Source organism: Nothobranchius furzeri, chromosome 1 (genome assembly GCF_043380555.1).
Source record: "Nothobranchius furzeri strain GRZ-AD chromosome 1, NfurGRZ-RIMD1, whole genome shotgun sequence".
NCBI classification, from domain to species: Eukaryota; Metazoa; Chordata; class Actinopteri; order Cyprinodontiformes; family Nothobranchiidae; genus Nothobranchius; species Nothobranchius furzeri.
In genome coordinates, this window is record NC_091741.1 from 64,868,156 (window position 1) to 64,896,030 (window position 27,875).

Consider the following 27,875-nt stretch of genomic DNA (forward strand, 5'->3'; position numbering starts at 1 on the left):
ATGAAACTTAAAAGTTTAGTTGAGTCAAGCACATTACTAGTTATGTACAAAGCAAAAAGTCAAGTACGTTGATGAGTTTGCAGTAGTTGTTTGTTTTTAGTTCTGAGGATCTGGAGGCTAGAAGAAATTTTCATTTTAAACATCATTTTGCAAAGACTACTTTATAACAGAGGTGTATTTCAGTATGTGGTGTTAAATTGTTGAATTAATTGGAATAAGTTGAAGATGTGTGTAAATGTTTTTTCCCAGCTGAAGAGGATAGAAAAAACCAGAATACAAATGCATGAACTTGCTGAATAATGGACATTATGGAGACTGGAAACTGGTGAAATATACAACACTAGTATTTAATGTTGATTATTATTTATGTTAACTGACTGACAGACCATTGTGTCTTTTATGCTCAAGAATGGTGCAGGTATTATAAGATCTATCTTCCTGGTCTTTTTCGATCATGATCATGTAGTAGGAAGTATATTAATCGTTTTGTTCAACTGAGGTGTGCACAGCCATGTGGGAAATTAATTTGTTTGCGCAATGACAGACTGCAGTGAAGGTGAAAATCCAGAAAATGGCGCTAATGTTCTTCTTTTTTTCTCCCACCCTCTCCGAACCAGCAGATGGCGGTAGTGCTTCTGAGCATCATCTGTGTTATCGCACATTGACGATTAATCTGCTCTCTCTCTCTCGGAAATTTGCGGTAAGAGTGTTTAAATCTGGAAACAGGTTACTATTATGCTTCATGTCGTGCAGAAAATTATTTAATCGACGCATATAAATCGATGTAAATGTTACTGTTGACTGAAAGTGAAACAATAATGACTCATGTTAGCTTGAGACGCCTAGTTAGCCTGCGTAAAGTAGAACGCAATTTACTCTAAATATTTATAGTTTGGTCGTTTTTGTAGTTATTGCTTTTGAGTGTATACAATTACAGGTAAGTTCAGATGTAAAGACACACGCACACACACTCCAAAGTGTTTTAAAGGGTTCATTTAACGGTAAAAGTTTGTTCCTTGTTAGCTTAGCGTGTAGCTTTGTTCATGTGGTCGAATGTGTTTCGCGGTGGAACCGAGGAACGCAGTTTAGTTTTTCGGTGTTATAATGCAATCGATCGGAGTATTTTGTATACAGAGAAGTACAATTCGGCTCAATAATTTGTTGAATGACGTTATGTTGTTTAAGCGTTAACGTGTGTGTCCCATTTTTGGATCGTGAACTTCTATTGTTAAATTGTGCAGCACACAAACCTACAGCCAAACAAGGCCTTTCAGATGTGACTCGTTTTTGATCAGGTTCTGAAACCAGTAGCTTGGTTTTATTTTGATCCTGCTTGTACACATTGCTGGTCAGAGACCAGTTTTATTCTATGCGATGAAACATTTCAGAGGTTTATTCAAAGAAGATGTAAACAATTTGGCCTACCCTAACCAGCAGTTGAATTTCCATTTAACTCTTCAACCGTTTAAGTTGTTGATGTTTACATCTCATAGATAATTACAAAGTTATTTTTGTTTAGTTAATCTTTAATTTTACAATAGAATGAAGTCAAATCTTTTAATGGAAATGTTTTAAAATCTCCGTATGTGAGATAAGATCATTCTTTCTGACCAGTAACAGCATGTGTTTGAACCAGAACCCTCAGAGCTGTGCCGTGTTATTGTGCAGCTGCTCTCCTTCCTTCATTATAGTCAGTTTTTCTCTTTCACGTCTCAGACTAATGGAGTGAGTTGCATTTAAAAGTCTGTAGTAATCACTTCTCCTTGATATTGCTCCTCCACAGTGACAGAGTCTCCATCTCTGTTATTCTCCTGGTCTGAGGTCAAGTCTTTCTGTCATCTCCCTTCTTTAACGTCCTCTCATGTTCCCTCTGCAGTGATCTCACCTGGTCAGGTGGCTCTGCTGCCTTCTGTCTTATCACAGGACTTTTTGTTTGAAGGTTGTCTCTGCCTCATTGTGTCTCAGCAGAAATAAGACGGAAGAGGATCCTCTTCACAGTGACCTTTCTCCATCCACCGAGTCTTTTTGCTGCCTGCTTCAGTCACTGTCTTGTCCCCTCCTGTTGACGTCATGTCTCAGAAGGCAGATGGAGGTCAGAAACCATTCTCTGTGGGTCGGGGGCTCCTTGGTGCCCCAGAAACCTTGAACTTCAACATGAACGAGCAACATTCTGGTCGGCCAATGGGGGGCATGTCCTCAGGTGTAGGGATGGGTGGGATGGAGGGGCCAGATGGCGGTGCTCAGATTTCCCGGCGTGGCGGTGGAAGTAATCTTGGCAGCACCATGAAGCTCTTTGCCAGTCTGGGGCTGTCGCCCTCTGATCTGGATGCTCTGGTTAAAATCCCTGAGGAAGACATCAGTGTGGAAACTCTACCGCGCATCCTCATGCAGCTCAAGAGCCGCAAAGGGGCTTCAGGAGAGCGGGGTGCAGGGTCCTCCATGTCCTCCGATGGTGTGTATCGAGGAGGAAGGGACAGCTGGGACTCCTCACTCGGTCAGGGCTCTGGAGACTTTGGGTTTAGCCCCAGGCAGGATGTTTTTTCCAGCAGGGGCTTTGGTTCTAGTTATGGCGGGACTGGGGATGGACACACAGAGAGGTCTTTTTCAGAGCTTTCCCGCCAAACCTCCTACAGCGGGCTCAGCGGAGGGGCACTGCAGTCTGACTCCATCTTTATGCAGAGGAGGATGGGCTCACCGTCAGCTGGAAAGGTTCAAGACTACTTTGGAGTCCCTCCCTCCATGTTTCCTCACGTGTGCGCTCTTTGTGACTTTGACGTTCATTCCACCATGGTGAGTACGTCCAGCCTGTTTCCTCTCTTCTTTTGGGACTAACTGTAAATGTTTCAGCCTCTGGCCTCATGTTTTCAGAGTCTGGAGCTCCAGTTGTCTTCATGTAACTTTTTTAAATCACTTGTTAGCATGAGCCTTTTCTTGGTTTTCTTCCACTGAAGTTCTCCAGCAGTGACAGCCTGATTTTGGCTGGTTTAGGTCTCATCTAGGTAATATTACAGCTTCATCTCAGCCTCTTGAGTCTCCTTAGTTTAACTTCTCTTTTTGTGATCTGATGTTTTAAAGTTCCTCTGACCTTCACGGGCAGATGGATCAGACACACATCCTGACTCTGTGGACTCTAGTTTGTTGTTTAATAACATGGAGCTCATTTTCTGTCACGGCAGGAAGAACTTTTCCATAAAAACTCAAGACTAACTACTGTTAGACTTTTATAGTCTGCTTTGTAATTTTGCTGGATGATTTAAAAACTTGGTCCTCATTAGATGAACATAACATGGTTCTGACTGGGTCGGTTTTGTATGTTTAGCCATGAAAATGATTCAGGTATCGGTAATTATGTTTTCATCTGCAGGAGTGGAACCAACACCTTAATGGGCTGCGACATGCTGAAAACAAACGGCGTCTTCTGGAAATGTGAGTTGCTATAACAAACATGTTCCTAAGAAAGCTAGAAGGGGGTCCAGTTTAAGGTGGTGAGTAGAGGAACAAGTCATCAGCTGAACTGAAACTCAAACCATAGTGAAAAACAAAATTCTTGTAATTGTTGTTCTTCATTGTGATAAATTAGTATCTGAACCAGATCAGCTTTGGTCCTAAATCAGTGTAGTCCAAGTCTCCAAGGATCACAGATATTCAGAATGAGGGATAGGCCGATGTATCGGGTCCATATTTACAATTTTGTATGTCTAATTGGGCCACTATACCTCTGTAGTTGAGTTGATTTTTAGTCGGGCATAACCGCTGACATCCAGATAGTCAGCCTCAATGTCCAGTCTCAAATGGGTTTGTGGGTACAGTGTACACGTCTCACCTTTATGTTAATATTGTTTTATTAGATGCACTGCTCTTTGAACTGCAGCAATCCAGCAACCGCTGCATTTAAATAACTAGTATTAAAGGTGAATACACCAATATTTGCTCAAAATACTTGAGCAGGCTCATCTGAAATTGCAACCTATGTCGGGTTAATACAATAAGATGCACAGTAGGTAGATACATTACTTGTTTAAGCTAACATGACTTTTTCCCCCCTTTTATTTTGGTCCAAGATCATTACTGGGCTGGCCCTATCAAAAACCTTCTACACCCCTGCTTAGTAGACTTAATGAAGTATTTTTAAGCCAGTATAAAAATGACTGAAACACAAATGGACATATTTGGCATTATTGACCGATATCTTTGATTTAATTTATTTGTTAACAACATCAAGATGCATTACAGTGAACATTATAATAAAGTACATTTTTTAGTGCAGAGAGGAGACAACCCTTAGAAGAACTGATTTGATCTCATTTCAGAGAAAAATAGAGCAGGTTAGATGCACCTAATAAATGAAATTACTAACAAACTCAGGAATCTGTTCCTTTGCTTCATTGTTCTGGTGCTGAAAATATCACTAATGCCGATCAATGGACATACACAGATGAATGCACCTCTTATTGTTTGGAAATTAGAAGGCAAGTCGGTCTTCCCTACATTTACTGCAGCTGGCAGAGGCAGAGATTTTTTCTATTGATACACACATTTACAAAATCATTTAAAATTTTAATAGGGGAAGACTGCAGGAGGGAGCGGTAAAATACAGGAGTCCCCAGCAAAAACAAGAAACTTTACGAGTCTGATGAAACCCGCTGATTTTCCATCAGGCAGTCACGGGGCAGCTCCAACAACCCAGTGGCTATGCAAACTAGCAATGGGTCAATGTTATCGAGCTCAGTCCGGCTCGGCAGAGGGTGAACGAGGCAAAGTCGTGCTCTGCTTAAGAAGTTTTATTTTTCAGCTTCAGAAGAAGTGTCCAACATGTTTTTACGCTTTCTCCGAGACATGTTAAGTTGTTAGCGCCGGGGGCTAACACACCAATAGTGCAGCGTAGCCTGCTGGAGGTTTTAAGGGTTCAGATCGAAACACCCGACCTCTCACGCTGCTCATGCATTAATCTTAAAGAGCAAGTAACGCCTAAATTAACCTTTTTTTTGCTGATAATCTGTATAGATGAGTGTCTAATGGTCCTGTTCACGTGTAATCATTAGTGTGGCAGTTAAGTGCAACTTACTTTAAATTTAATAATTCAGCCCAAAACCATAATTATATCTCCATCTTCAGGTTAAAAACTCTGCTCCACATTTATGTAGAACCAGCTGTGGTTGATGGCTAAGCTGAAAAACGTGACGTTGTCAGCAAATTACTACGTGGCTGCACCGCACTGGTCTCCAGGTGAGGCAGCCGCACCTCCACCTGGCTCAGCCACTCACCTGCCGATATGACACGCTGGCTGTCTGAGCCTCTCGCCTCTTTGAAAAAAATGCCCTCCTCCCCTTGTCATCTAATGATCGTGGTTAACAGGAAATCCTCCAGAATGCTGCAGAATCTGCGTCTGCTTTTCTCCTTAGTAAGTCTTGTGTAAGTGCATACTTGCGTGCACACGCTCGTTAACAACTCGTTTTTAGATTGAGAAACTCCCGACGGCACACATGGGAGGGTTGAGGGGGGTGCAATCTACTTATGCCTCAGTGCCACTCTCGGTCTGCCAGGAGACGCCTCTTTCAGAAGCGTTTTCCTAACAGGAAGTGTGGATGAAATACGTCCCCACATTCACACTCAAACCGTAATACAGTATTAAATGCGGTTAAAGTCAGACATGCAAAACAACCAATTTTACATAAATAAGTGATGTTTAGCCTGGCGGGGGGAGGAAAACCTGGCGAGCTGAGCACTGGGGAAACCCTGTCAAGATAGTCAACACTCATCTATCTTAATGCTATTGAAACATGTAAACCGAAAAGCATTATATCCACTGCTATCTTTCTAGTTTGAGCTCAGTAACGTATGCTGTAACTTCACCGTGCCCTGTCTCCTCCTCCTCGCTGCCTGCCGGCTGTGATCACAAGCAATAACAGAGTAGTTCTTCAAAAAGCAGCGCAAAAAAAAAAAACTTGGGATCTTGTAGGCGTGGTGCTGGGATTTCAGCCATGGCAGGCCGCCACAGCAACATCTATGCAAGGGAAACACTGCCGATATGGTGCTGCCACTAAGTCAAGAGCACTAAAATGTTTCATTTATAGTTTACATGATTTTATTAAGAAATATTATTAAAAAGCTTAAAGGTTTGAAACTGACCTGAAACTCATCATGACCACCATCTGGTCTTCCTCTTCACCAGATCTGTGTTTGAGCTGGAACATCTAAGTAGAAAGACCTGGTTTAACTGGAGCATTTCAGCCTGTGAGGCAGATTAAAATATGTCAACTCCATTTAGGAATTTAGTCAGTTTTTGTATTATTTCTATAGTTAGTGTTTACTCCTGTTGGTTTTGTTAGTAGAACCTCTCTTCTTCGTGTCCTAGCAAACTCAAATGGTGAGTTTGCTAGGAGTCAGTGGGTTGTAATGTTTATGAATATGACCGAAGTAACTTTGTGTTTTTGAGCTTCTAGTGAACTGATTAATTTTTTCTTGTTCAGGTATCCAGAGTGGGAGCCTGGGATGCCTTCGAGCAGCAGGTAAGACCAGAGTCTAGCGGGGTTGGTTCTGTTCAACAGAAGCCTAGTCAGCTGACTAACTCAGAACCAGATGGTTTAGACCTGATTAACATTGTAAATTATTTTTTAGGGTTAGCTGTTTGCTCAATGATTTTTTTTTTTTTTTTGCTCAGTTTTTATTCAAACTGGTTAACATTGTAGACTAGTAGCTCTGGTTCAGAACCAGTGCTGAATCACACTGGTGACCTCGTATTTAAAGAGTTCTCTGATGGCTGTAAGCTGATCGGAGCTGATGTAAAACTTTTTACTGGAACTTTTTGCTTTCTGTAACCAGAATCTTCTCTCGTCTTTAGTGAAGATTTGTGAGTTTGTCGTTTAGTAACTTTGTGTGGTTCTTTTGCAGTGGGGGCTACTGGGAAACCCCCAACCTATCAGCGGGCCTGCTCGGACCTCCTCCCATTTCTTCGGGATCCACCGGAGGAATGTCCTCCAGCTGGGGTGAGACGCTGACCAGGACACAAACTGCCTTTTTTTCAGTTTGTTTTCAGCTGCAGGTGGTTTGCTAACATCTTGTTTTTTAGGTGGCGGAGGCCGCGGCCCATCTGGAAACCCACTGGGACAGAATACAGTGAGTCCAAACTCGGCGGCAGTCTTGGTTCTGCTTAGAGATTTCTGATTATCTTGTTGACATGAAACGTTGTCTTCAGATGCAGAGCAGGGTGGTGGTGGTGAAATATGAGAGGAAGCCTCTGAGTAACAAGACGCTGTTTGCCTTTACTGAGCCTTTTGGCCGCCTCAGAGAACACCTGGTCCTCAAGAACAAGGTAGATGCACAGGCTCCGCCTCCATCATGGTGTGTCTCTAAAACGTGATGTACATTGTGACTTTTTCACTCGTAGCATTCTGCTACATTTCAAACTATTACTTTCTCGCAGAGCAAAGTCCCCAAGTCGTGTTCTCACACTGTATGACCCAATGCTCGGACGCAACATGACTGCTCACTCTGTATGTGTGGTAGCAACACGTTGAACCTAAAAATACTAGATCTTACACAACACATCTAAGCTTCGAGTCTGAAAACCCGGAAGACCCAGAGACTTGTGTTGTTATTGAGGTCTTTTTTCTCAACCGTTTATTAGCAAAAAACGAACAAATACAAACGTTGTTAATGATGTCACTCGGGCTTGCCGTAAGAGGACATGCAGGGGTTTATGGGGATTGGAGGGGGAAGTTCAAACAAAGGAAGTAAAACAATGTTTTGGGATCAGTTTTATTTGACAAACACAAAATACCACACGTTTGATATTTGTACGATTTCTGATCGGTCACTCAGAGTTTAACATGTAGGCTAATAGTGAAAATAGTCTTCTTGAATTATACATTCAAGATGGCCGCTTGAACGCATGTGTGTGTTTGGTATCAGTATAAAATTTCCAAATAACTGGTGATTGATGCAACAAAGTTGTTTAAATTTTTGAACAGTGTTTTACTAAAGTCTGCACCTCATATAAAGAACTATAGTTGTGTACTTAGAGCATTTATAATGGCGGACAATACGTGTCGACGTAAACAGAAAGACGCTGACGGTGATTTGATGGTGGAACTATGAGTTCCAAGTGCAAAATTTGACCGTATGCAGACCTTGGTGGAAGAGCAAATGATTATGAAGATCAACAGCTTACATGGAAGTTTGGAGAAGGCAATTTCTGAGGACGAAACAGCATTGAAGAGCTAGTGGGGAAAAAGGGCTGCAGAGTTGCGCTTGAACACGGATATGGAAGTGGGCATCATGGTTTCCAGCATGGAGAAGATGGACATGAAAATGGCTGAAAAGGAAGGGCGGGGAAGTCTTTTGACCCAGATGTTTCATTAATTGCGGCTGGATTACCGCAAAGTAACTGTGAGGAAGATGTTGTAGCTGAGGTAAAGGATCTGCAGCATGGTGAGCTGAGCTGTGAACCCGTGCCCGAGGTGGTATCAACGGAACGGGTGAGGGGCCACAGGACAACCCCCGAGGCTTATCAAAGTGGAGATGAAGACGGTGTTTTGCAGGAAAGCCAAACTCAAGGGTAACGAGCGTTACAATAGAGTTTACGTCTCATCCGCAAAGTCACTCGCTGAGAGGATGTTGGATTTTAATCTCAGGACTCTCCTTTCAATTCAATTCAAGTTTATTTATATAGCGCCAAATCACGACAAGAGTCGTCTCAAGGCACTTCACATAATAAACATTCCAATTCACAGTTCATTAAGCCAATCAGAAATAATGTTTCCTATATAAGGAACCCAGCAAATTGCATCAAGTCACTGACTAGTGTCAGTGACTATACAGCAATCCTCATACTAAGCAAGCATGCAGCGACAGTGGAGAGGAAAACTCCCTTTTAACAGGAAGAAACCTCCAGAGAATCCTGGCTCAGTATAAGCAGCCATCCTCCACGACTCACTGGGGATCGAGAAGACAGAGCAGGCAGACAAACACAAACACACACACACACACACACACACACACACACACACACACACACACACACACACACACACACACACACGTAATGTGTCTATAGTTATATTGTGATGTCTTAGTAAATATTGTATTTGGTGAAGGATAAACTTTATTGTATTTATCCTAGTGGATCTATAATTAAACGGATAAACTAGTATTAGCACATCAAAAGTCAATGAAAACAAAAAGTTATTATCAGGAGAGAGAGAATGTATTAGTGGTTAGCAGCAGTGTGCTAGTCGATGGCCCCCTCCATGAGGCCACCACAGCTCAGCAGAACGTCATTGTAGCTTCTTCTGGGGAGAAAAACACTTACAGAGAAAATAAAGTTAACAGCTGAAATTGCACAAAATAGTACAGTTAAAGAGCAGACTGTAGAATAAAGCAGTAGAGTGTGAAAAGTAGTCAGTGTGTCCTCCAGCAGTCTAAGCCTATAGCAGCATAACTACAGAGATAACTCTGGATAATCTATCCTATTTAGATGTAGGCATGTTGGAGGCAGGGCAAGGGAGAGCCGTCTTTACGACTGTACACTCCACCTCCCTGTACTCCCCCACTTGTCCAGATTTAGGCTAACATCAGATTTTAACCATAGGCCCTATCAAATAAAAATGTTTTAAGCCTATTCTTAAAAGTAGACAAAGTGTCTGCCTCACGGACTAAAGCTGGGAGCTGGTTCCACAGGAGAGGAGCCTGATAACTAAAAGATCTGCCTCCCATCCTAAGTTTAGATATTCTTGGAACCACCAGTAGACCTGCAGTCTGAGAGTGAAGTGCTCGGTTAGGAACGTATGGAACAATCAGATTACTGATGTATGATGGACCTTGATTATTAAGAGCTTTATATGTGAGAAGAAGGATCTTAAAATCTATTCTGAATTTAACAGGTAGCCAATGTAGGGAAGCTAAGACAGGAGAGATATGATCTCTCTTTTTAATTCTCATCAGAACTCTTGCTGCAGCATTTTGGACAAGCTGAAGACTTTTAACTACATTCTGTGGACTTCCTGAGAGTAATGAATTACAGTAATCAGTCTTGATGTAATAAATGCATGAACTAGTTTTTCAGCATCACTCCTGGAAAGTATGCTTCTAATCTTAGCAATATTCCGAAGGTGGAAAAAGGAAATCCGACAAACTTGTGAAACCTGGGATTTGAATGACATGTCCTGGTCAAAGATAACACCAAGGTTCCTTGCTTTGTTCTCGGAGACCAATGTAGTGGCGTCAAGGTCAGGCGATTGGCTAAGCAATTTCCATTTCTGGATTTCTGGTCCAAAGATGAGAACTTCCGTCTTTTCTTGATTTAAAAGCAATAAGTTTAGAGTCATCCAATTTTTTATGTCCTCAAGACAAGCCTGTAATCTACCCAACCGATTAGGTTCATCAGGGTTAATGGATAAATATAACTGAGTATCGTCAGCATAACAGTGGAAGTTTATCCCATGCTGTCTAATGATTTTACCAATTGGGAGCGTATATATAGTAAAAAGAATTGGTCCAAGCACTGAACCCTGTGGTACTCCGCAAGTAACCCTGGAGTATGAAGAAGATTTGTCATGTACATTTACAAAATGAAATCTGTCAGACAGGTAGGATTTAAACCAGCCTAACGCTGTTCCTTTGATCCCTACAACATGTTCAAGTCTTTCTAAAAGAACATTGTGATCAACTGTGTCAAAGGCAGCACTGAGATCTAACAGGACTAGAACAGACACAAGATTCTTATCTGAGGCCATGAGAATATCATTTGTAACTCTCACTAATGCAGTTTCAGTGCTGTGATACTCTCTAAAACCAGACTGAAATTCCTCAAACAGAGCATTAGTGTTTAAATGCTCACATACTTGGATGGCCACTATTTTCTCCAGGACTTTGGATAAAAATGGAAGGTTAGATATTGGTCTATAATTCATTGGGTCATCTGGATCCAGAGAAGGCTTCTTAAGTGAAGGTTTGATTACAGCAACCTTAAAATCTTGTGGTACATACCCATTTACTAAGGATAGATTGATTATATCTAGAATGGGGGCAGTAACCAAAGGAAATGCATCTTTAAATAATTTGGTTGGGATTGGATCCAAAATGCAAGTTGAAGGTTTAGATGAAGCTAATATTTTTTGATAACTCTGAAAGCTCAACTGGATCAAAACGGTTCAAGCACAGATGAGGTTCTACAGTCACCTCTGAACAAGGACGTAATTTTCACTTAAGAAGTGGGGAGGGGGGGACATGGGGGGGGGGGGGATGGGTAACTTTGCAGTATGTTCTAATGGGAAACAGGCTTCAACACAAACTGTTGTTTTCCGCTTGGTCCTAGAGCTCAACCAGTGTCAATTTAATATAGCGTAATATTGTTTTTGGATGGTAAAAAGTGCAGGGGTCAAAAACTTGACTGTCCCCCCCCCCAAATTACGTCCATGCCTCTGAAGCTGCCTCACTTACTGAGGAAGAAGAAATCGCATTAGGGAGGATGCTAAAGATTTTGTTTCTAATAGAATTAATTTTACTTGTAAAAAATCCCATTAAGTCATTGCTGCTGAGGGCTAAGGGAATAGATGGCTCAGAGCTATGATTCTGTGTAAGTTTAGCAACTGTACTGAAAAGAAATTTAGGATTATGCTTATTCTCCTCAATTAATGCTGAAAAATAAGCAGTTCTAGTTTGTTGAAGCTTATTTTTATAAAGCACAAGACTATTTTTCCAGGATAGGTAGACCTCTTCATGGTGCGTAGAGCGCCATGTTCTCTCCAATTTTCTAGAGTTTTGTTTTAAGGCTCATAGATGAGAGTTAAACCAGGGAGCCAACTTCCTGTCCCTAATTACCTTCTTTTTTAAAGGGGCAACATCATCTAATGCCACACGTAAAGAGGAATTAACATGATGAACTAAAGCATCAATTTGTGAGGGGTTAGAACTGAAAATATTGCCCTCTGCTACATGCCTCTGAGATGCTGAGGACAGTAAAGATGGAACAGTTGATTTAAAAGACGCAACTGCGTTGTCAGATAGAGACCGACTATAATAAAATTTACTTTCATGTCTCGAGAACTCGGTTATAAAAAACTCAAAGGTTATCAGAAAGTGGTTCGAGAGGACTGGATTATGTGGAAAGATTGTTATTTCCTCACACTCAATGCCATAAGTCAGAACAAGGTCCAATGTATGATGGCAGGAGTGGGTGGAGCTATGTATTCTTTGAGTAAAACCAATTGAGTCTAGGATATTACTAAAGGCTACATTGAGGCTACCATTTTCAATGTCCACATGAATATTAAAATCCCCCACTACAATGACCTTATCAGTATTTAGCACCAAATCAGATAAAAAATCAGAGATCTGATCAAAAACTCAGAGTAAGGGCCTGGTGGACGATATAAGACTACAAACAAGAGTGGTTTTACAGTTTTGCTATCTGGATTAGGAAAACTAAGAATAAGATGTTCAAACGAACTGTAACTATTAATCTGTAAGGGACAGATTAATAAGTCCGAATGTGAGATTCCATCTGGAAAGCATTATTACCTGGCTCCTAATGGACAACTTGCTAAATACTCCCCAGTGGGAGACACCACAGAGAACAGGCCACCAATGTGAGGAGATAATACCCAACCTTTAAGTACTGAGTTTGTATAGGTTCACTGGAATGTTAATGGATGGACGCAAGCCAACTCTATGCTTAGAGTGCATCTTCTTTCACTGGAACCAGATATCATCATCATAAAAACATGTATTGAATTTAAAGTCCATACTCCTCTGTATTTAGTAGAAAGAAATTATCAAGATGTGATAAATTTGATTGATGATGGGTGTAGGTTGCCTGAACACTCTGTACTTTATTTACGCTTTCAGTCAAAAGAGTTACCCTTTAAGGTGAACTCAAACTCTGAAATACAGATCAAAAGACCAATAAGAAGAATCCTGCCTGACGATTTTCTTGCCTCTGGTGCTTGCTATACAGCTCTTGATGACATTATAGATCAACTAGTGAAAGGACAAAAAACTTGAGAAAATGTAAATGCTTATTATGAACGACTCTATGAAATCTTAACAAAAGAAATTGATAAATATGGATCAAAATTAATGTAGAAAAGCCAGCCAAAAGAAATATTATCGTACAAAACAGGTATATTGGAATGATGAATTGCAGAATTTATAGTTAAATTTCCACAGGGCAGAGAAAAAGTACTTGAGATGCAAGGAACAAATGCTAAAAAGAGAATTGTACCAAATATTTAAAGGTTGCCAATCCGACTAAGATTTAACAAAAGACTCTTTAAACGAGGGAAAGCTCTACATCCAGAACAGTTACAATACAGTAGTCCACAAGCATTTCGTAAAGATAAATATTTGGAACCGGTTCCAACTGTTCATTTTTCCCGGAATCGATCAACGTTTTTTATTACGATTCCTAGTATGCCAACGGAAGAGGAATCCGCGGCCGATCTCCGTGAAAAATAAACGTAATCTGCAAATTGTGATCAATGGTTTTCAGAGCTGATCACACCAGCTGTCTGTGTGCAGCACTGAGGCCCCCCCCCCCCCCCCCCCCCCCCCCCCCCCGTGCTCAGCAGCAAGGCTGCAAACTCTAAAGCCGGGCGTACACTGTGCGACTTTTTCACTTTTTTGAGCCGATTTTCCAGTCGTGCGAGAATCCACGACGTCGGGGCAAGTTTTGCGCCGAGCGGTCGTGTAGTGTACAGGGGCTTATGAGAGGCGATTAACACCACGTGACCAGCTACCGATCAGCAGTCGTGAGGTCGCACGGACTTCTGGCGTGTTTAAAATTTCGCTCGTCCCTCGTGAGGGTATCGCACTGTTGAAGCGGCGCTGCGAGCAGCTGCGACCCAAAAAGTATCAGAACCGCTCACAGCGCATGCGCAATCCTGCATCAACGCCGCTCGCTATTTCCCTAATAACACACGTTGTTCGTTTTTGTTTCTACACGTTTTTTTACTCACAAAGATTGTCAAGAAAGCGTGTTTGTCGTGTTCATGTCAAATAAAACTGATCACAAAACACAGATTTACTTTCTTTATTTCGTTTTCCGTATCCAACCCCCATAAATCCCTGTGTGTCCTCCTGCAGCACTCCCAAAGGACAACAGGAAAAACAAGACAAGAAAGTCTGACGTGTTGAGTAAAAACTGCTATTTTTAGCATATTTTTAGGGCCGACGTGTTGCTACCAGACGTACAGTGTGAGCAGTCAGATCGCATCCGAGAACTGGGTCGTGCAGTGTGAGCACCTGGCTCGTGAGATCTGCTCTGCGAGGAAGTCGTACAGTTTGAGCTGAAGCTGAGTTCTACGAGTGAAAAAGTCGCACAGTGTGCGCCCGGCTTAATGCACTGAGCGTGAGACACACGCATTTGACCCTCTTCACATGCTCTCACGCCACACCTCCAATCTCGCATGCTAAACCAGCGCCTGCGCTCCCAAACGCACATCGCACAGTGTGTGTGGGGCTTATGAAAAAAAACCCAGATGATATTAATGATGGCATTAACTACAGAACAACATTCACACAAACAACATTTAAGTAATAAATTAACTGGCTTATTTCACACAGAATCCCATCTGTATAATCCAAACCGATAACGGGACAGGCATACCCGGTTCTCCCAGAACCGTGAGCTGCAGCTGCGCGCGCCGCCAAGATGACATGCTTTATTTAGAAATGCAGCCGCGTCGCCAGCCGGTGTTGACGGAGCTTCAGTCCCGAAAGTTTATCTTTTGTTTTCACTCATCAGCCACAGATCGCTGCTCTCGCTCACAGCAAGCTGGTCTTTCTACCGTGGTGACTCACTCACATGTTCCCTCTCTTACATTAGTTGGTGACGTGGTGAATTAAAACATGAATCCTAATGTTTTAATTCACCACTTCACCAGTGTGTTTTTCCTGTTTGTGAGACGAACCCCTCCTCCATAACCAGGTTACTGGTACAGAAGCCTGGAAAGGCCAAAATTCCTCAAACGTTTTTTTTTCCCTACTGGCTGATATGAATTAATAGAATAGAATAGAGTAAATTTTAAGGGTCAGTTCCCTCTGTAATGCCAGAGGTATGGAAGAGGATTAGGGCCACTGAAAAGAAAAGAAAGAGAATTCTGACTTTTTTCCCTGAAGTCCCTGTCAGAATTCCGAGATTAAACGTCATAATTTTGAGAAAAAAAGTCAGAATTCTGAGAAAAATGTAAGAATTCTTTCTTTTCTTTTCTTGTCAGTGGCTCTAATCCTCTTCCATACAGAGTAGAAATAAATAAATGTAGAGCACAAAAAGTCTCAATATTAACAACCCCCCCACCCCACCAACGGTCAGCGAATTGTCCGCTCCCAACCCCATGACCCAGTCTCACTCTTTGAAATGTTCAAAAGTTGGCAGCCCTGCAGCGGCCAAATATAAACAGACGTGTCTGCCGAACTGTGACTCCGTACTGTAAACTTTAACTCCTGCAGCGTAGAGGAAACTTGTTAAAATACGTCAGTACGGTGGATTTAATAGAAGCTTTAAAGAACAACCTGTGGACATCTGGTGAGTTTGTCTCACTGCAGAAATAAAAACACACACGGAGCGTCAGCAGTCAGACACGTGAACATCAGAAGGCTGAACAATAGAATAATTAAAGTCATCATGCTAGAGAAGCTTATCTGTGGTGGACCACACCAGCTTCTGCCACAATAAATAATAATAATAATAAATCACACACAAAGTTGTGAACATTTTAATTTCCTTTCTGAACTATTTCTGTTGAGAGTTTTAATGTTTAAAATATGTTAGATTGTTACTGACAGCAGCTACGTTTAATATTCACTTTCTGTTCTGACTGAATGCTGCTGCAGCATGGAGGTGTAGTTCTCAGTCATCCTGGACATGATCATTCTGAGAGTTGTAGCTGAAAACAGCTGGACGTTTCTGGATATGTTGGAGACATTTAGGCCTAGTCCACACGTAGCCGGGTATTTTTAAAAACGAATATCCGCCCCTCCAAAAACTTGCTTCCACACCACCTCGTTAAAAAAAAACTCTGTCCACACGTACCCGGATAAATACGTTGTTAAGGACATGCCAGACCTGTAGGCGGCAGTACTTCCCCCGTTCTTAACCTCGTCCTTCGTCTGTGGTCTTCCGCAAGGAGCGGTAATTCCTCTTGCAAAAACAAACAAGCAAAAAGCGCTTGGGCAATTGATAAAGCGAGCGCAGCTCTGAGGGCATCCATGCTGTCGGCTAGTGTAAACACAGGTCACACACGTGATGTCAGCATTTTTTGTCGCGGAAAGTGACGTTGCGGACCTTAAAACTCCGGTTTTGTCTGTCCACATGCAGACACCCAAAGCGGAGAAAACGCAGATCTTCACTTTGGCCGGAGTTTTTAAAAAGATCCGTTTTCGTGTGAAAAAACTCCGTTTTCGTGTGGATGACAGGCCAAAACGTAGAAAAATATCTACGTTTTGGCAGATCCGCGGCTACGTGTGGACAGGGCCTTAGCCTCTCATCCCAGAGGCTTCTTCCATATTTGGTTGTGGTCAGAAACAAACACACTGGTTGTGCTGCAAGTCTTTTTCTTTTTTTCTCCAAAACATGTTTATGTCTAAATGAAGGTGATGTTATTGTTCATAGAATTAAAATTCATGTTGAAGTTAAGATTATTTCATCAAGTAGGACCTGTGGTTAGCTAACTCATGTAAAGCATGGAACGTCTTCAAAGAATCAGAATTGGGAATCGATAGGAACCGGAATCGAAATGAGGAATTGGAATCGGAATAATTCAAAATCAAACGGTGCCCAACCCTATCTGTATGCATGTCCTAGTTCTCACTTATTTAATGATGAATTTTTAGATGACACTTGCCAGATCAAATGTTTACTTGAAGATAAAATGATTAATGTACCTCCATATTACACTAATTATATTTTAAATAAAGACATTTCAGTAGAAGAGATACAGGAAGTTATAGAAAATGCAAAAATACACAAAGCTGTTGGTATTTATGGATTGCCTGATGAACTTCTCAAATGTCCCAGGCTATTAACTGTCCTGCACCGTTTGTTTAATTATTGTTTTCAGTCTGGTATTATTTCGTCAGAGTGGTGCAAATCTATTAAACCCATTCTTTCATCCCCACAGTGAGACCCAAGAGACCCTTTAAAACACATTGCTTATAAATTTGGCAAATCAGAATATGACACATTTGAGGGCTTTACGAAAATATACTTCAGAAGTCCCTCCTTCCTTCAGATACAAAGATGGTTAACTCTGTGTGAATGTTACTTATTATAATGTGTATCAGTATAGATATTGGTTAAAGCACAGATTATTCAAACATTTGATTTAAAATCTTGTTCATTCAACACATATGATTATTTACACTTATAAGTTGTAAAGTCATGTAGGAACTTTGAGGAGGTTGAGTTTTATTCCTAGTGAGGGTGCAGCGGTCTTGACTTCTGCTTGAGGCCTTGAGCAAAGATGTTATGGCTTCTTTGCAGTAACAAGAACTGGGGCAGAACTTTGTTTTGGATTTGGAGGCCAGACAGATGGTGTTTTCGTGTCTGCAAATGAAAGGTTAACTTCTGGTCAATTTGTTGGTGAAAATTTGACCACTGGTACCTTAACAATGGACTCACTCATCTTAGCTCGCAACAGGGAGGCTGTTGTTGATTTAGCATCCAGGAGCGAGCACTGCACATCTTTGCTAGTAGAAGCTAACCATTAGCATTAGCAATTCCATAAAATAGCAGAACTCCTTCAGGCTTGGGTTATTTGTGGAGATAAAACATCAATGTTGCAGAGCAAACTTGGTGGTCACATTACTGTTAGCCAGTCAGAAGTGAGATGTCCAAATATCAGGAAATAATAAAGACTCCAAATCCTGCCATTCTCTGCTCACTTCTCCGAATAGCTTCTAGTTCCTGAAACAGGAGCATGAGCGCCGCCCCCCCCCACACACACACAGAGGTCAACAGACAACAATTATACTAGAGATCACTGCAAATGGGCTGGAAAAATTAGTGAACTTGGTCTTTACCTGTCCACACCAGCTGATCTTCTGAGATTGTTTAAATTGGTTTTTGTTGGGTTTGTTTCCGTTTCAGGCCTTCCTGGAGATGAACACTCATGATGAAGCTCTGGACATGGTGAACTACTACAATCAGAACCCAGCGTCTCTTTATGGGAAACCCGTCACCTTCTACCTGTCCAAGAGGCTCATGGTCATCGAGGTAACCAGCTGCTTTCACCTCAGCTCGGCTAAAGTGTCGATCTACTCTGACCCGGTTCTGTCCTACAGAAAGATTCACGCTCATCAGACCGACCCATGGACCGGCCTCTTCGGGATCTCAAAGGTCACAACAGCAAAGTGGTTTTCTTCTCTAACCTGCCCAGAGAGGATGAGAAGAAGAAGGAGCTGCTGACCATCGCTGAGCGCTTTGGCGTGGTGGAGAAGCACCTGTTCTTAACTGACCAGGTAACCAAAGTATCTATAACACAGTCAGAGCCAACTAGGACCGCTAATTTGTGTCATAAAATAAAGACGTGGAGCTCATGAAATAAAAATAAAAGTCCAGTCTTACTGGATCTGAGAAAATGAGATTAAATAGGGAAATGCTCTGGTTTAGAGTTGGTTAGGGTTAGGCGTCACTAAAATGAAAGTCAATGGAGGTTGTGTGTGTGTGTGTGTGTGTGTGTGTGTGTGTGTGTGTGTGTGTGTGTGTGTGTGTGTGTGTGTGTGTGCGTGTGTGTGTGTGTGTGTGTGTGCGCGCGTGTGTGTGTGTGTGTGTGTGTGTGTGTGTGTGCGCGTGCGTGTGTGTGTGTGTGATGATTATTGTGAACCTGTTGCATACCAGCTGCTGACCAACTTTCTGTCACTAAACTGGAACAGTGAGTGAGTGAGGGACCTGTTTTACCGGCTCTGTAAACTTGTTTGTGTGTTCAGGCCTTCATTCAGCTGGGGACGGTGGAGGACGCTGAGATGTTGGTGAAGTATTACAGTGTGAACCCGCTCACCATCAGAGGAAGGTCCATCCGCCTCAATGTCTGCACCAAATACAAAACCCTCAAGTGAGTCACCTCCTTTACTCCACTGACTGGTTCTGGCCCAGTTCCGCATCTTCTATAAGATGTTTCTTTTAGTTATTAATAAAAATGCCAACATGAGCTTCATAAGAGGCTGCTGATTCCAGATGTCAGAGGTCAATTTGCTTGATTTAATCTTTATTAAAAAGAAAGTTTGAATCCAGATGTTTGTTCTTCTCTCAGCGTAAGCCACAGACAGGAAGCAAAAGATGGTCAGGGCCGGAAGAGCAGCAGAACAGATTCAACATCCTCTGCCAAGACAGCCATGTCCAAATCTAAGAGCAAGGATGAGAAGGAGAAGCAGAAGCAGCAAGAGGAGGAAGAGGGGGAGAAGGCGAAACCTGGAGACAAACCTGCAGCAGAGGAGGAGGAGGAGAAAGATGAGGAGGCAGCATGTGGAGTAGAGGACAAAGGGGAAGATGAAAAGGCTGATAAAGACCCAGAGGAGGAGGAACCAGGAAGAGCAGAGGCTGTGGAGGAGGAGGAGGAGGAGAAGAGTGAGGTAAGTAAAATGCAGCATTAACAGATGAGGAAGAATAAATGATTTAAGCAATAACATAAAACACTTGCAGGCTCCTGATGGCAATGATGTCACAGCTGGAGATGTGACCAAACAAGCGGCAGAGTCAGAGGGACAGACTGAAGCAGCAGAAACAGAAGCTTCAACTGAGGACCACGAGAACAAAGATGAAGGAAACAAAGCAGCAGAGGGCTGTGAGGCAGAAACAGATGAGGTGTGTGTGCTGAAAACCACAGGAGTGAGGATTAATTCTGATCTGCTACTTATTTGGGACAATTGTACACCTGCTGGAAGGTTTCATCCCAAGCCACTCTGAAGTAATTCTTATGAAAGATGTTGAATCCCAAAAGTTTCCCTGTGGGCTCAGTACTACCTTTGCTCTTCAGGCTTGGGTTGAATACATCATAATAAATAAAGGAGATCAATTCAGTATCTTTTTTTTTTTTGGTTTACAAAAGATTTCTTTTCATTTAGAATTCAACAATTCCAGAACTCAGCCCAGGAACATCAGAGAGAAGTTAAAAGTGAAAGCTGTGACTTAATTTTCCCAGTTACCAGAGAATCCAATCCTGGTTTGTCCCAGAATTATTCACGTTCTTTATGCTCCATCCATCTTCAGATTGACCAGGACTTCCTGGAGAACATGGGGGACTTTGTGACACTGGACGAGTTGGGAGAAGATGAAGGTGATTCTCATGAGGAGTCGGAAGCTTTTGGTACGTCACTGATCAAAAATGAGTGTTGTGATATTTTTGGTTCCTAAAACTGACAAGTGTCTTTGTCTCTACAGATAACACAAGAAAAGGGGTATGCACATGTTCTCCCATCAGCATGGATGTTCCTGCTGCTCCTGACAGCACCACCCACATTGCTATCATTAATGTCATCGGGCCCGTTTCATCCTGATCTTCTGGGCTACTCCAGACCAATTTCATTGAATCTGTTTGTCGTCTACAGGGAATGAGAGTGGTGAACATTGGTGGCTTCAGGAGAGGTTACAACTTCGTCCATGAGCTCCTGGCACTCGCTAAACCTTTTGGGAAGGTGGTAAAACACCTGGTTCTGGACCTGCGACCCGAGGTAAGAGCCCACAAGGTCCTCACTCAAATGACTCAGAACTTTAACACGTCTGAAACACTGAACTGAACCGTCAACCACCCGATCCTCTTATGCTAGCTTTAAAGGTTTAGTCTAATTCTCCAGGGGCCTCATTTATCAAGCTTGCTTACGCACAAAACGGGGTCGGAAAACTGCGTAAGAATGTTTCCACGCAAACTTTGGGATTTATGAAAGAAAACTTAGTGGAAAAATGTGCACAACTTTAAGTTGACTAAGGACCTGGCTTACACACATTTTGGACATGGAGAGCACCTGCAGTGCTGCTGCTGAGAAGGATAAAATTATGAAATCCTGCAGCATTATCACTTGTACTGCTTCATTTTCACACAGAACAAGACCCCCCACATGCACACACACATGCGCGCACACACACACACACACACAACCTGAAGCGCAGAATACTGAATGCAGAATATCAACAGGGGGACAGATAGAGACAGAATGCCATGCGTCTGTGACAGTGTGTGTCCTGTCACTGTGACCCGATTCATCATGTGCCCTGGCTACTTGGACAAGGAAGATTTCTGTTTGGTCGACTGGTTAGCACTTATGACTTTTACCCGGGAGTTTTGGGATGGAATCCCAATTGGATCATTGTTTTTATATCCCACAGATCTCTCTGAATAACCCACAGCATTGACTCCTTCAGCAACGCTGTGCCACTCTGGATTTTCTCTTATTTGTTTTCAATTCAATTCAGTTCAAAAATACTTTATAAATCCCAGAGGGAAAATGATTGCTGTAGTAGCTCAGAATAATAATAATAATCAAGTCATCAAAGAGTTATTGTATATTACAATGGCTGTTGGCAGGAAGTATCTCCAGTAGCGGTCAGTGTTGCAGCCAAACTGAAGAAGCCTCTGACTGAAGACACTCTTCCGTTGTCGGACAGTCTTGTGAAGAGAATGCTCAGGGTTGTCCATTATTTTCTTGATTCTCTGGAGAATCCTTCTTTGCATTATCTCCTCCAGTGGTTCCACAGTCGTCCCCAGAACAGAACCAGCCTTTTTTATTAGGCTGTTGAGCCTTTTCAGGTCCCTGCTTCTGATGCTGCTACCCCAACAGACGATGGCTGAAGAGATTACACTCTCAACAACAGACTTGTAGAAGATCTGCAGCATCTTGCTACAGACATTGAAGGACCTAAGCATCCTCAAGAAGTGCAGTCTACTGTGTCCCTTCTTGTAAACAGCTTCGCTGTTCTTTCTCCAGTCCAGTCTGTTGTCCAAGTGAACTCCAAGGTATTTGTATTCCTCAATTTGCAAAAGTACTTCCTTTCATTTCTCCACCTCACCCACAGGAACCTCTGCTTCTGTGAAGTAGCGCTTCCTTGATCTGCCGGTCGCCATGTCATTGGCGAAGCGCTGCAACAAGCCAGCTTATGTATAGAGTGGGGCAAAAAAGTATTTAGTCAGCCACCGATTGTGCAAGTTCTCCCACTTAAAATGATGACAAAGGTCAGTAATTTACATTATAGGTACACTTCAACTGTGAGAGACAGAATGTGAAAAAAAATCCATGAATTCACATGGCAGGATTTTTAAAGAATTTATTTGTAAATCAGGGTGGAAAATAAGTATTTGGTCACTTCAAACAAGGAAAATCTCTGGCTCTCACAGACCTGTAACGTCTTCTTTAAGAAGCTTTTCTGTCCTCCACTCGTTACCTGTATTAATGGCACCTGTTTGAACTCATTATCTGTATAAAAGACACCTGTCCACAGCCTCAAACAGTCAGACTCCAAACTCCACTATGGCCAAGACCAAAGAGCTTTCGAAGGACACCAGTAAAAGAATTGTAGACCTGCACCAGATTGGGAAGAGTGAATCTACAATAGGCAAGCAGCTTGGTGTGAAAAAATCAACTGTGGGAGCAATTATCAGAAAATGGAAGACATACAAGACCACTGATAATCTCCCTCGATCTGGGGCTCCACGCGAGATCTCATCCCGTGGGGTCAAAATGATCATGAGAACGGTGAGCAAGAATCCCAGAACCACACGGGGGGACCTGGTGAATGACCTGCAGAGAGCTGGGACCACAGTAACAAAGGTCACCATAAGTAACACACTACAACGGCAGGGAATCAAATCCTGCAGTGCCAGACGTGTTCTGCTGCTGAAGCCAGTGCATGTCCAGGCCCGTCTGAAGTTTGCCAGAGAGCACATGGATGATACAGCAGAGGATTGGGAGAATGTCGTGGTCAGATGAAACCAAAGTAGAAGTCGTGTTTGGAGGAAGAAGAATACTGAGTTGCATCCCAAGAACACCATACCTACTGTGAAGCATGGGGGTGGGAACATCTTGCTTTGGGGCTGTTTTTCTGCTAAGGGGACAGGACGACTGATCCGTGTTAAGGACAGAATGATTGGGGCCATGTATTGTGAGATTCTGAGCCAAAACCTCCTTCCATCAGTGAGAGCTTTGAAGATGAAATGTGGCTGGGTCTTCCAACACGACAATGATCCCAAACACACCACCCGGGCAACAAAGGAGTGGCTCCGTGAGAAGCATTTGAAAGTCCTGGAGTGGCCTAGCCTGTCTCCAGACCTCAACCCCATAGAAAATCTGTGGAGGGAGTTGAAAGTCCGTGTTGCTCGGCGACAGCCCCAAAACATCACTGCTCTCGAGAAGATCTGCGTGGAGGAATGGGCCAAAATACCAGCTACTTTGTGTACAAACCTGGTAAAGACCTATAGTAATCGTTTGACCTCTGTTATTGCCAACAAAGTTTATGTTACAAAGTATTGAGTTGAATTTTTGTTATTGACCAAATATTTATTTTCGACCCTGATTTACAAATAAATTCTTTAAAAATCCTGCCATGTGAATTCATGGATTTTTTTTCACATTCTGTCTCTCACAGTTGAAGTGTACCTATGATGTAAATTAATGACCTCTGTCATCATTTTAAGTGGGAGAACTTGCACAATCGGTGGCTGACTAAATACTTTTTTGCCCCACTGTATGCATGAGGTCCACAAGGCACTTTGCATTGACGATTAATGGCAGTAAGTGGGCGTGGTGAGGGCGGGATGTGACTAAAAAGCAGCTGAGAACATTTGTAGATAGTTTCCGATTTATGAAGCGGAGATTGCGTGCAGCTGTGCGTACTCCATGTTTGATAGATCACAAACCTACTTGGCGTAAGTACTTTTTTTTTTTTTTTTTTGCTGAGCTTAAGTACGGTTTTAGTAAGGATTCTACGCAATGTTTGATGAATGAGACCCCTGGTAATTTACGGTTTTCCTCTAAGAAACCTAAACCTTCAGTGTGGGGATTGGAAATGACAAATGGAGCTACAGAAAGGAGGTCTTTTATTTTCTTTACTGACAGATGAACAAGAAAATGGCCATGCTTTCCTTTTTTGGAACAAATTTCCCGTTTTTATAAATGAGCACCTTTGTGGAGCCTCATCAGTTGACTCCTGACTTGTCTCCTTTTCCTCCTCATCCTCAGGCGTACATTCAGTTTGAGAAAGAGGAAGACGCGATCGCCATGGCAAAGTTCTACAACAGTAATGTTACGGCGTCTGTGTGCGGCCGGCCAGTAAGGATCACTCACTACCGGAGTCATCCCACCATCCAGGTGAGCTGCTTCCGCTCCTCTGTGGTTCTCACACACAGTCAAATGTTCTTAACCAGAACAGAGCCAGTTGTACTTGTTGAGTAAAAAGACGTGTGTGTGTGTGTGTGTGTGTGTGTGTGTGTGTGTGTGTATAAACAGTGTGGGGACAGCAAAGTTGTGTACATCGGTCAGATTCCCAACGTTAAATACTCCAATGAAGATATTCTAAGCCTTGCTGAGCCATATGGAAAAATTCGGAAGTACTTCCTGCACAGGCTGAGGAGAGAGGTACAGAACCAAAACTAGTTAGATTGGCTGGGACGGCACTAGGATCCAAAGTTTATGACGTGTGTGTGTGTGTGTGTGTGTGTGTGTGTGCAGTGTTTCGTAGAGATGGACAGAGTGGAGGATGCAGAGAAAATGGCTGAAGCGTGTAAAGAGAAGCCGCTGAAGTTTCGAGGAAAACGCCTTACCACCTACGTGAGCAGGAAGTACAAGCAGCTGAAACATGGGTGGGTCTCTAACGTCATCAGAGCATCAACATTAAATTAGATTGTTGCAGAAGAATATAAAACAAGAGTTTTAGACCTTTATTCTCTTTAAAATTCATCATAGAGAAGAACAAGCAGGTGTTTTAATTTTCATTTGTTAAAATGAAAGGTTTTCAGATGTTTAAGCAGGTTTAAAGGCATCTGACCTGCTGAAGTTTGACCCCGGTCTCCTGAATCTGCTCAGATCTGGTGTTTTTGAATTAAAAACTGTTTACAAATACATTTTTTCATTGTGGTTTTAAACCAGACAGATCTGTTTTATTTTATTCTTGGTATCTCTTATTTCAGCCATGTCAAACATCTGTAAGTAGTTTAGTTTCCTCAGGCTTTTGCTGTGAAGATATTGTTAAAGTTAAAACGTCCTGATAGGTTTGTCTCCTCCCTTCTAACGGCGTACAACTCTTCTTTGCCATTCCTGTTGAGTGTTTCCTCATTAGCAATGGCTGCTGAACAGCAAAGGAACAATCTGAGTGTCGTTCACCTTGATCGTGTAGATCACTGTTAAGCCTGATTCATGCTTCTCCGTCTGCGTCAGTGTGGAGACACGCAACGCCATTATCCGTCCTTGCGGGCCTGCTGGAGAGCTCTGCAAGGACGGACGGAGTTGAGCTCTCTTTTCTAAACATCCGTCCGTTGAGACGGAGAACGCAAGCTTGTGATTGGTCAGGGCGCCGCTGTCATCTACACCGCCGCCATTGCGCCCTCAAAAACATGAAGAGAGCCAAGGATAACAAGCGGCAAACACGGAGAAGCTTGAAGAATACCTCATGAAAAAACTCGAAAAATATGAACGTTTAATTCTCCTGTGACTGGAGGAGTGAAAAGACGCGCAGCAAGCGTTTTATTTGTGGACGGAAATGACAGGAAACGTGGGTTTAGAGGTGGCGAGTGCATGAAGAGGTGGAGGAGAATGAGAAACAAATATGTCCGTGTTAAGTCTCTTATATACAAAAAAACACAATATAAACACACCATCTTGGACCAGATACATAGAACAGCGCTACGCCCTCTGTTGTCCTGCCGGGGAATTGCTTTGCAACACTCTCCAGGAGACGGAGAAGTATGAGGGCAAAATGTCTCCGTCTGTACGTGCGTGTCTCTCCCTGTTGGAGCTGACGGAGAAGCATGAATCAGGCCTTACTCAAAAAAAAGCTTCACTCATGTTTTAATGTTGAGAACATCAAAATCGTCTCTGCTGCGTTACTGGCAGCTGGGAGCTTTTAGTACGCGCTCTAGACCTTGTTTTTCTGTGTTCTTCAATTCTAGGTCAGGTTTTATGAAAATGTTTTCTGCATTTTAGCTTCATTCTGTCTGTAAAAATGAAACCACATGACTGGTTGGTTTGTTTAATGTTCATTTTTCGTTCAGCCATCTCTGTCCGACCAAGATAAAAAGGGCATCCAGCAGCTCTCCACCAAAATCCAGCCAACCCACCGAAGAGCCGCCAGCCAAAAAGCAGAAAGTGGAGGAGCCAAAGGTGGAGGAAGAGGAACCAAATGTAGAGAGGAAGGAGGAGGAGGAGCCAAAGGAGGAGATTAAGGAGGTGGAGAACAGTGACAATAAAGAAGAAAACTCTTCTGAGAAACCTTTAGAAGATTCTGAAGAGAAGAAAAACAGCAAAGATGTAAGTGACTGTTGAACCTGATTAATGACTAAACAGGAATTCAGTCTGGGCAAAAACTCAAGTAATCTGAAATCATGATGGATAGATTCAGGGGAATCTAATTCTGGGGCTGTCCGGGTCCTTTGTTGATGGCACAGACTGGAAGTGAGCTGCTTTCCAATAGGATGGTCTAGCCCAGCGTTTCTCAATTAGTGGGGTGTGAGATGCAGGAGAATCTGGGAGGGGGGGGCGATGGAAAACCAGGCTAGCCATATGATTTATTCTTGCCCTGCCTTGACAGCTCAAAAAATAATCCTCTCCCACTTTGTCTGCCATTACTACAAGAATAAAAGTCTTCCTTGCCCACAATAAATCTTGGGATGTGGTGAGCCAGGAAGTAAACTTCAGATCTGTCCATAAACCTGTAAAAGAGAAGAATGCATTGGAAGAGTCTTCCAATTTGGACATGGGTCAGTTTGTGGATGGCCGTTGAAGGCTGCTCCTGAATGTGGGAAGTGGCTAGGAGGAGCTTTAGGCGTTGCATTCTATTCTAGGTTCTTGTTATCCACATCAATCTTTGATCAAAGCTGTTAAAAGGGGTGATTGTGGCAGAAGGTAGCCTGAGACGAATGGCTGCTAAGTTGGTTTACTTTGCTCTACAGGAGAACCAGGAAAATCAGCAGGAGGATATGGACACATCAACCGATCAAAATGGACAGAATGAAGCTACAACCACACCTGACATCAAACCCAGACTGGCGTCTCTGCCACTGCCACCCTACGACCCTGATACGCCCATCGGTAAAGCCCGCTGAGCTACAGTCAGACTGCTGATTGAATCTCTCTGATCTGATTGGTTGGTTTTGTGCAGGTGTGGAACATGTGAAGATGGGTTACTACTGTCGCGTCTGCTTCCTGTTTTACTCGAACGAAGACACGGCCAAAAAAAACCACTGCAGCAGCCGTGTGCACTACGACAAGCTGCAGGTGAGACATGTTTTACCAATGCCTCATATGGTGGTTCTAGATCACGTTATTGATTTGAGGATAACTTGTTTCAGAAACATCTGGAGAAGGAACAGACGAAAGCTGGGAAGAAGGTGAAGAAAACTGTCTGAATCTGAATCTCCAACAAGGATTATTATTTTTTTATTTTGTTCTTTACACGTGATTTTAGATTTTAGACTTCGTGTTTAGTCTGTTGCCATGACTACTTCCATTCCTGTAGGATCTGGATGTTTACCAGAATAAATGACTTCCTCAGATGTGACATTTTTATTTGAAAACTAAAATTACAGATAAAGTTAAACCAGCTTGTGTCAAGAGTTTTTCATTAAATCCCCCACAATACTCAGTTCATCCACGGGTTCTTCCCTGTCTTCTCCTGAAACAAAACAGAGCAGATGTTAGGAGTGGCCAACACCGGCTGGGTGGTGAAACAACTGGCTTCC

General features: G+C 42.6%; 2 protein-coding genes across 4 annotated transcripts in view; one reads left to right on the forward strand and one right to left on the reverse strand.

Annotated features, from left to right (window-relative positions):
* The first annotated feature begins 347 nt into the window (after positions 1-347).
* On the forward strand, positions 348-27,736 carry matr3l1.2 (matrin 3-like 1.2). 2 transcript variants are annotated; one of them, XM_015952403.3, is made up of 22 exons: positions 580-700; positions 1,969-2,790; positions 3,365-3,426; positions 6,471-6,509; positions 6,892-6,986; positions 7,070-7,116; positions 7,196-7,312; positions 18,086-18,211; positions 18,280-18,456; positions 18,925-19,049; positions 19,248-19,566; positions 19,637-19,798; positions 20,204-20,300; positions 20,375-20,391; positions 20,542-20,664; positions 24,163-24,291; positions 24,430-24,558; positions 24,652-24,782; positions 26,190-26,445; positions 27,087-27,225; positions 27,296-27,411; positions 27,486-27,736. In XM_015952403.3, exons 2-22 carry the CDS (start codon positions 2,071-2,073, stop codon positions 27,540-27,542), a joined length of 3,183 nt encoding a protein of 1,060 aa, XP_015807889.3. In that variant the 5' UTR covers positions 580-700; positions 1,969-2,070; the 3' UTR covers positions 27,543-27,736. The 2 variants fall into 2 exon arrangements, with proteins under 2 accessions (XP_070406082.1, XP_015807889.3); XM_070549981.1 differs by lacking the exon at positions 1,969-2,790 and having other exon boundaries at positions 348-700.
* matr3l1.1 (matrin 3-like 1.1) overlaps positions 27,685-27,875 on the reverse strand; it is a 37,812-nt gene continuing 37,621 nt past the window's right edge. For both annotated transcript variants that reach the window (XM_015952383.3, XM_015952377.3), the window contains exon 20: positions 27,685-27,808. In XM_015952383.3, the coding sequence (XP_015807869.3) occupies positions 27,776-27,808 (33 nt within the window). In that variant the 3' untranslated portion in view covers positions 27,685-27,775. The remainder of the gene's footprint in view (positions 27,809-27,875) is intronic.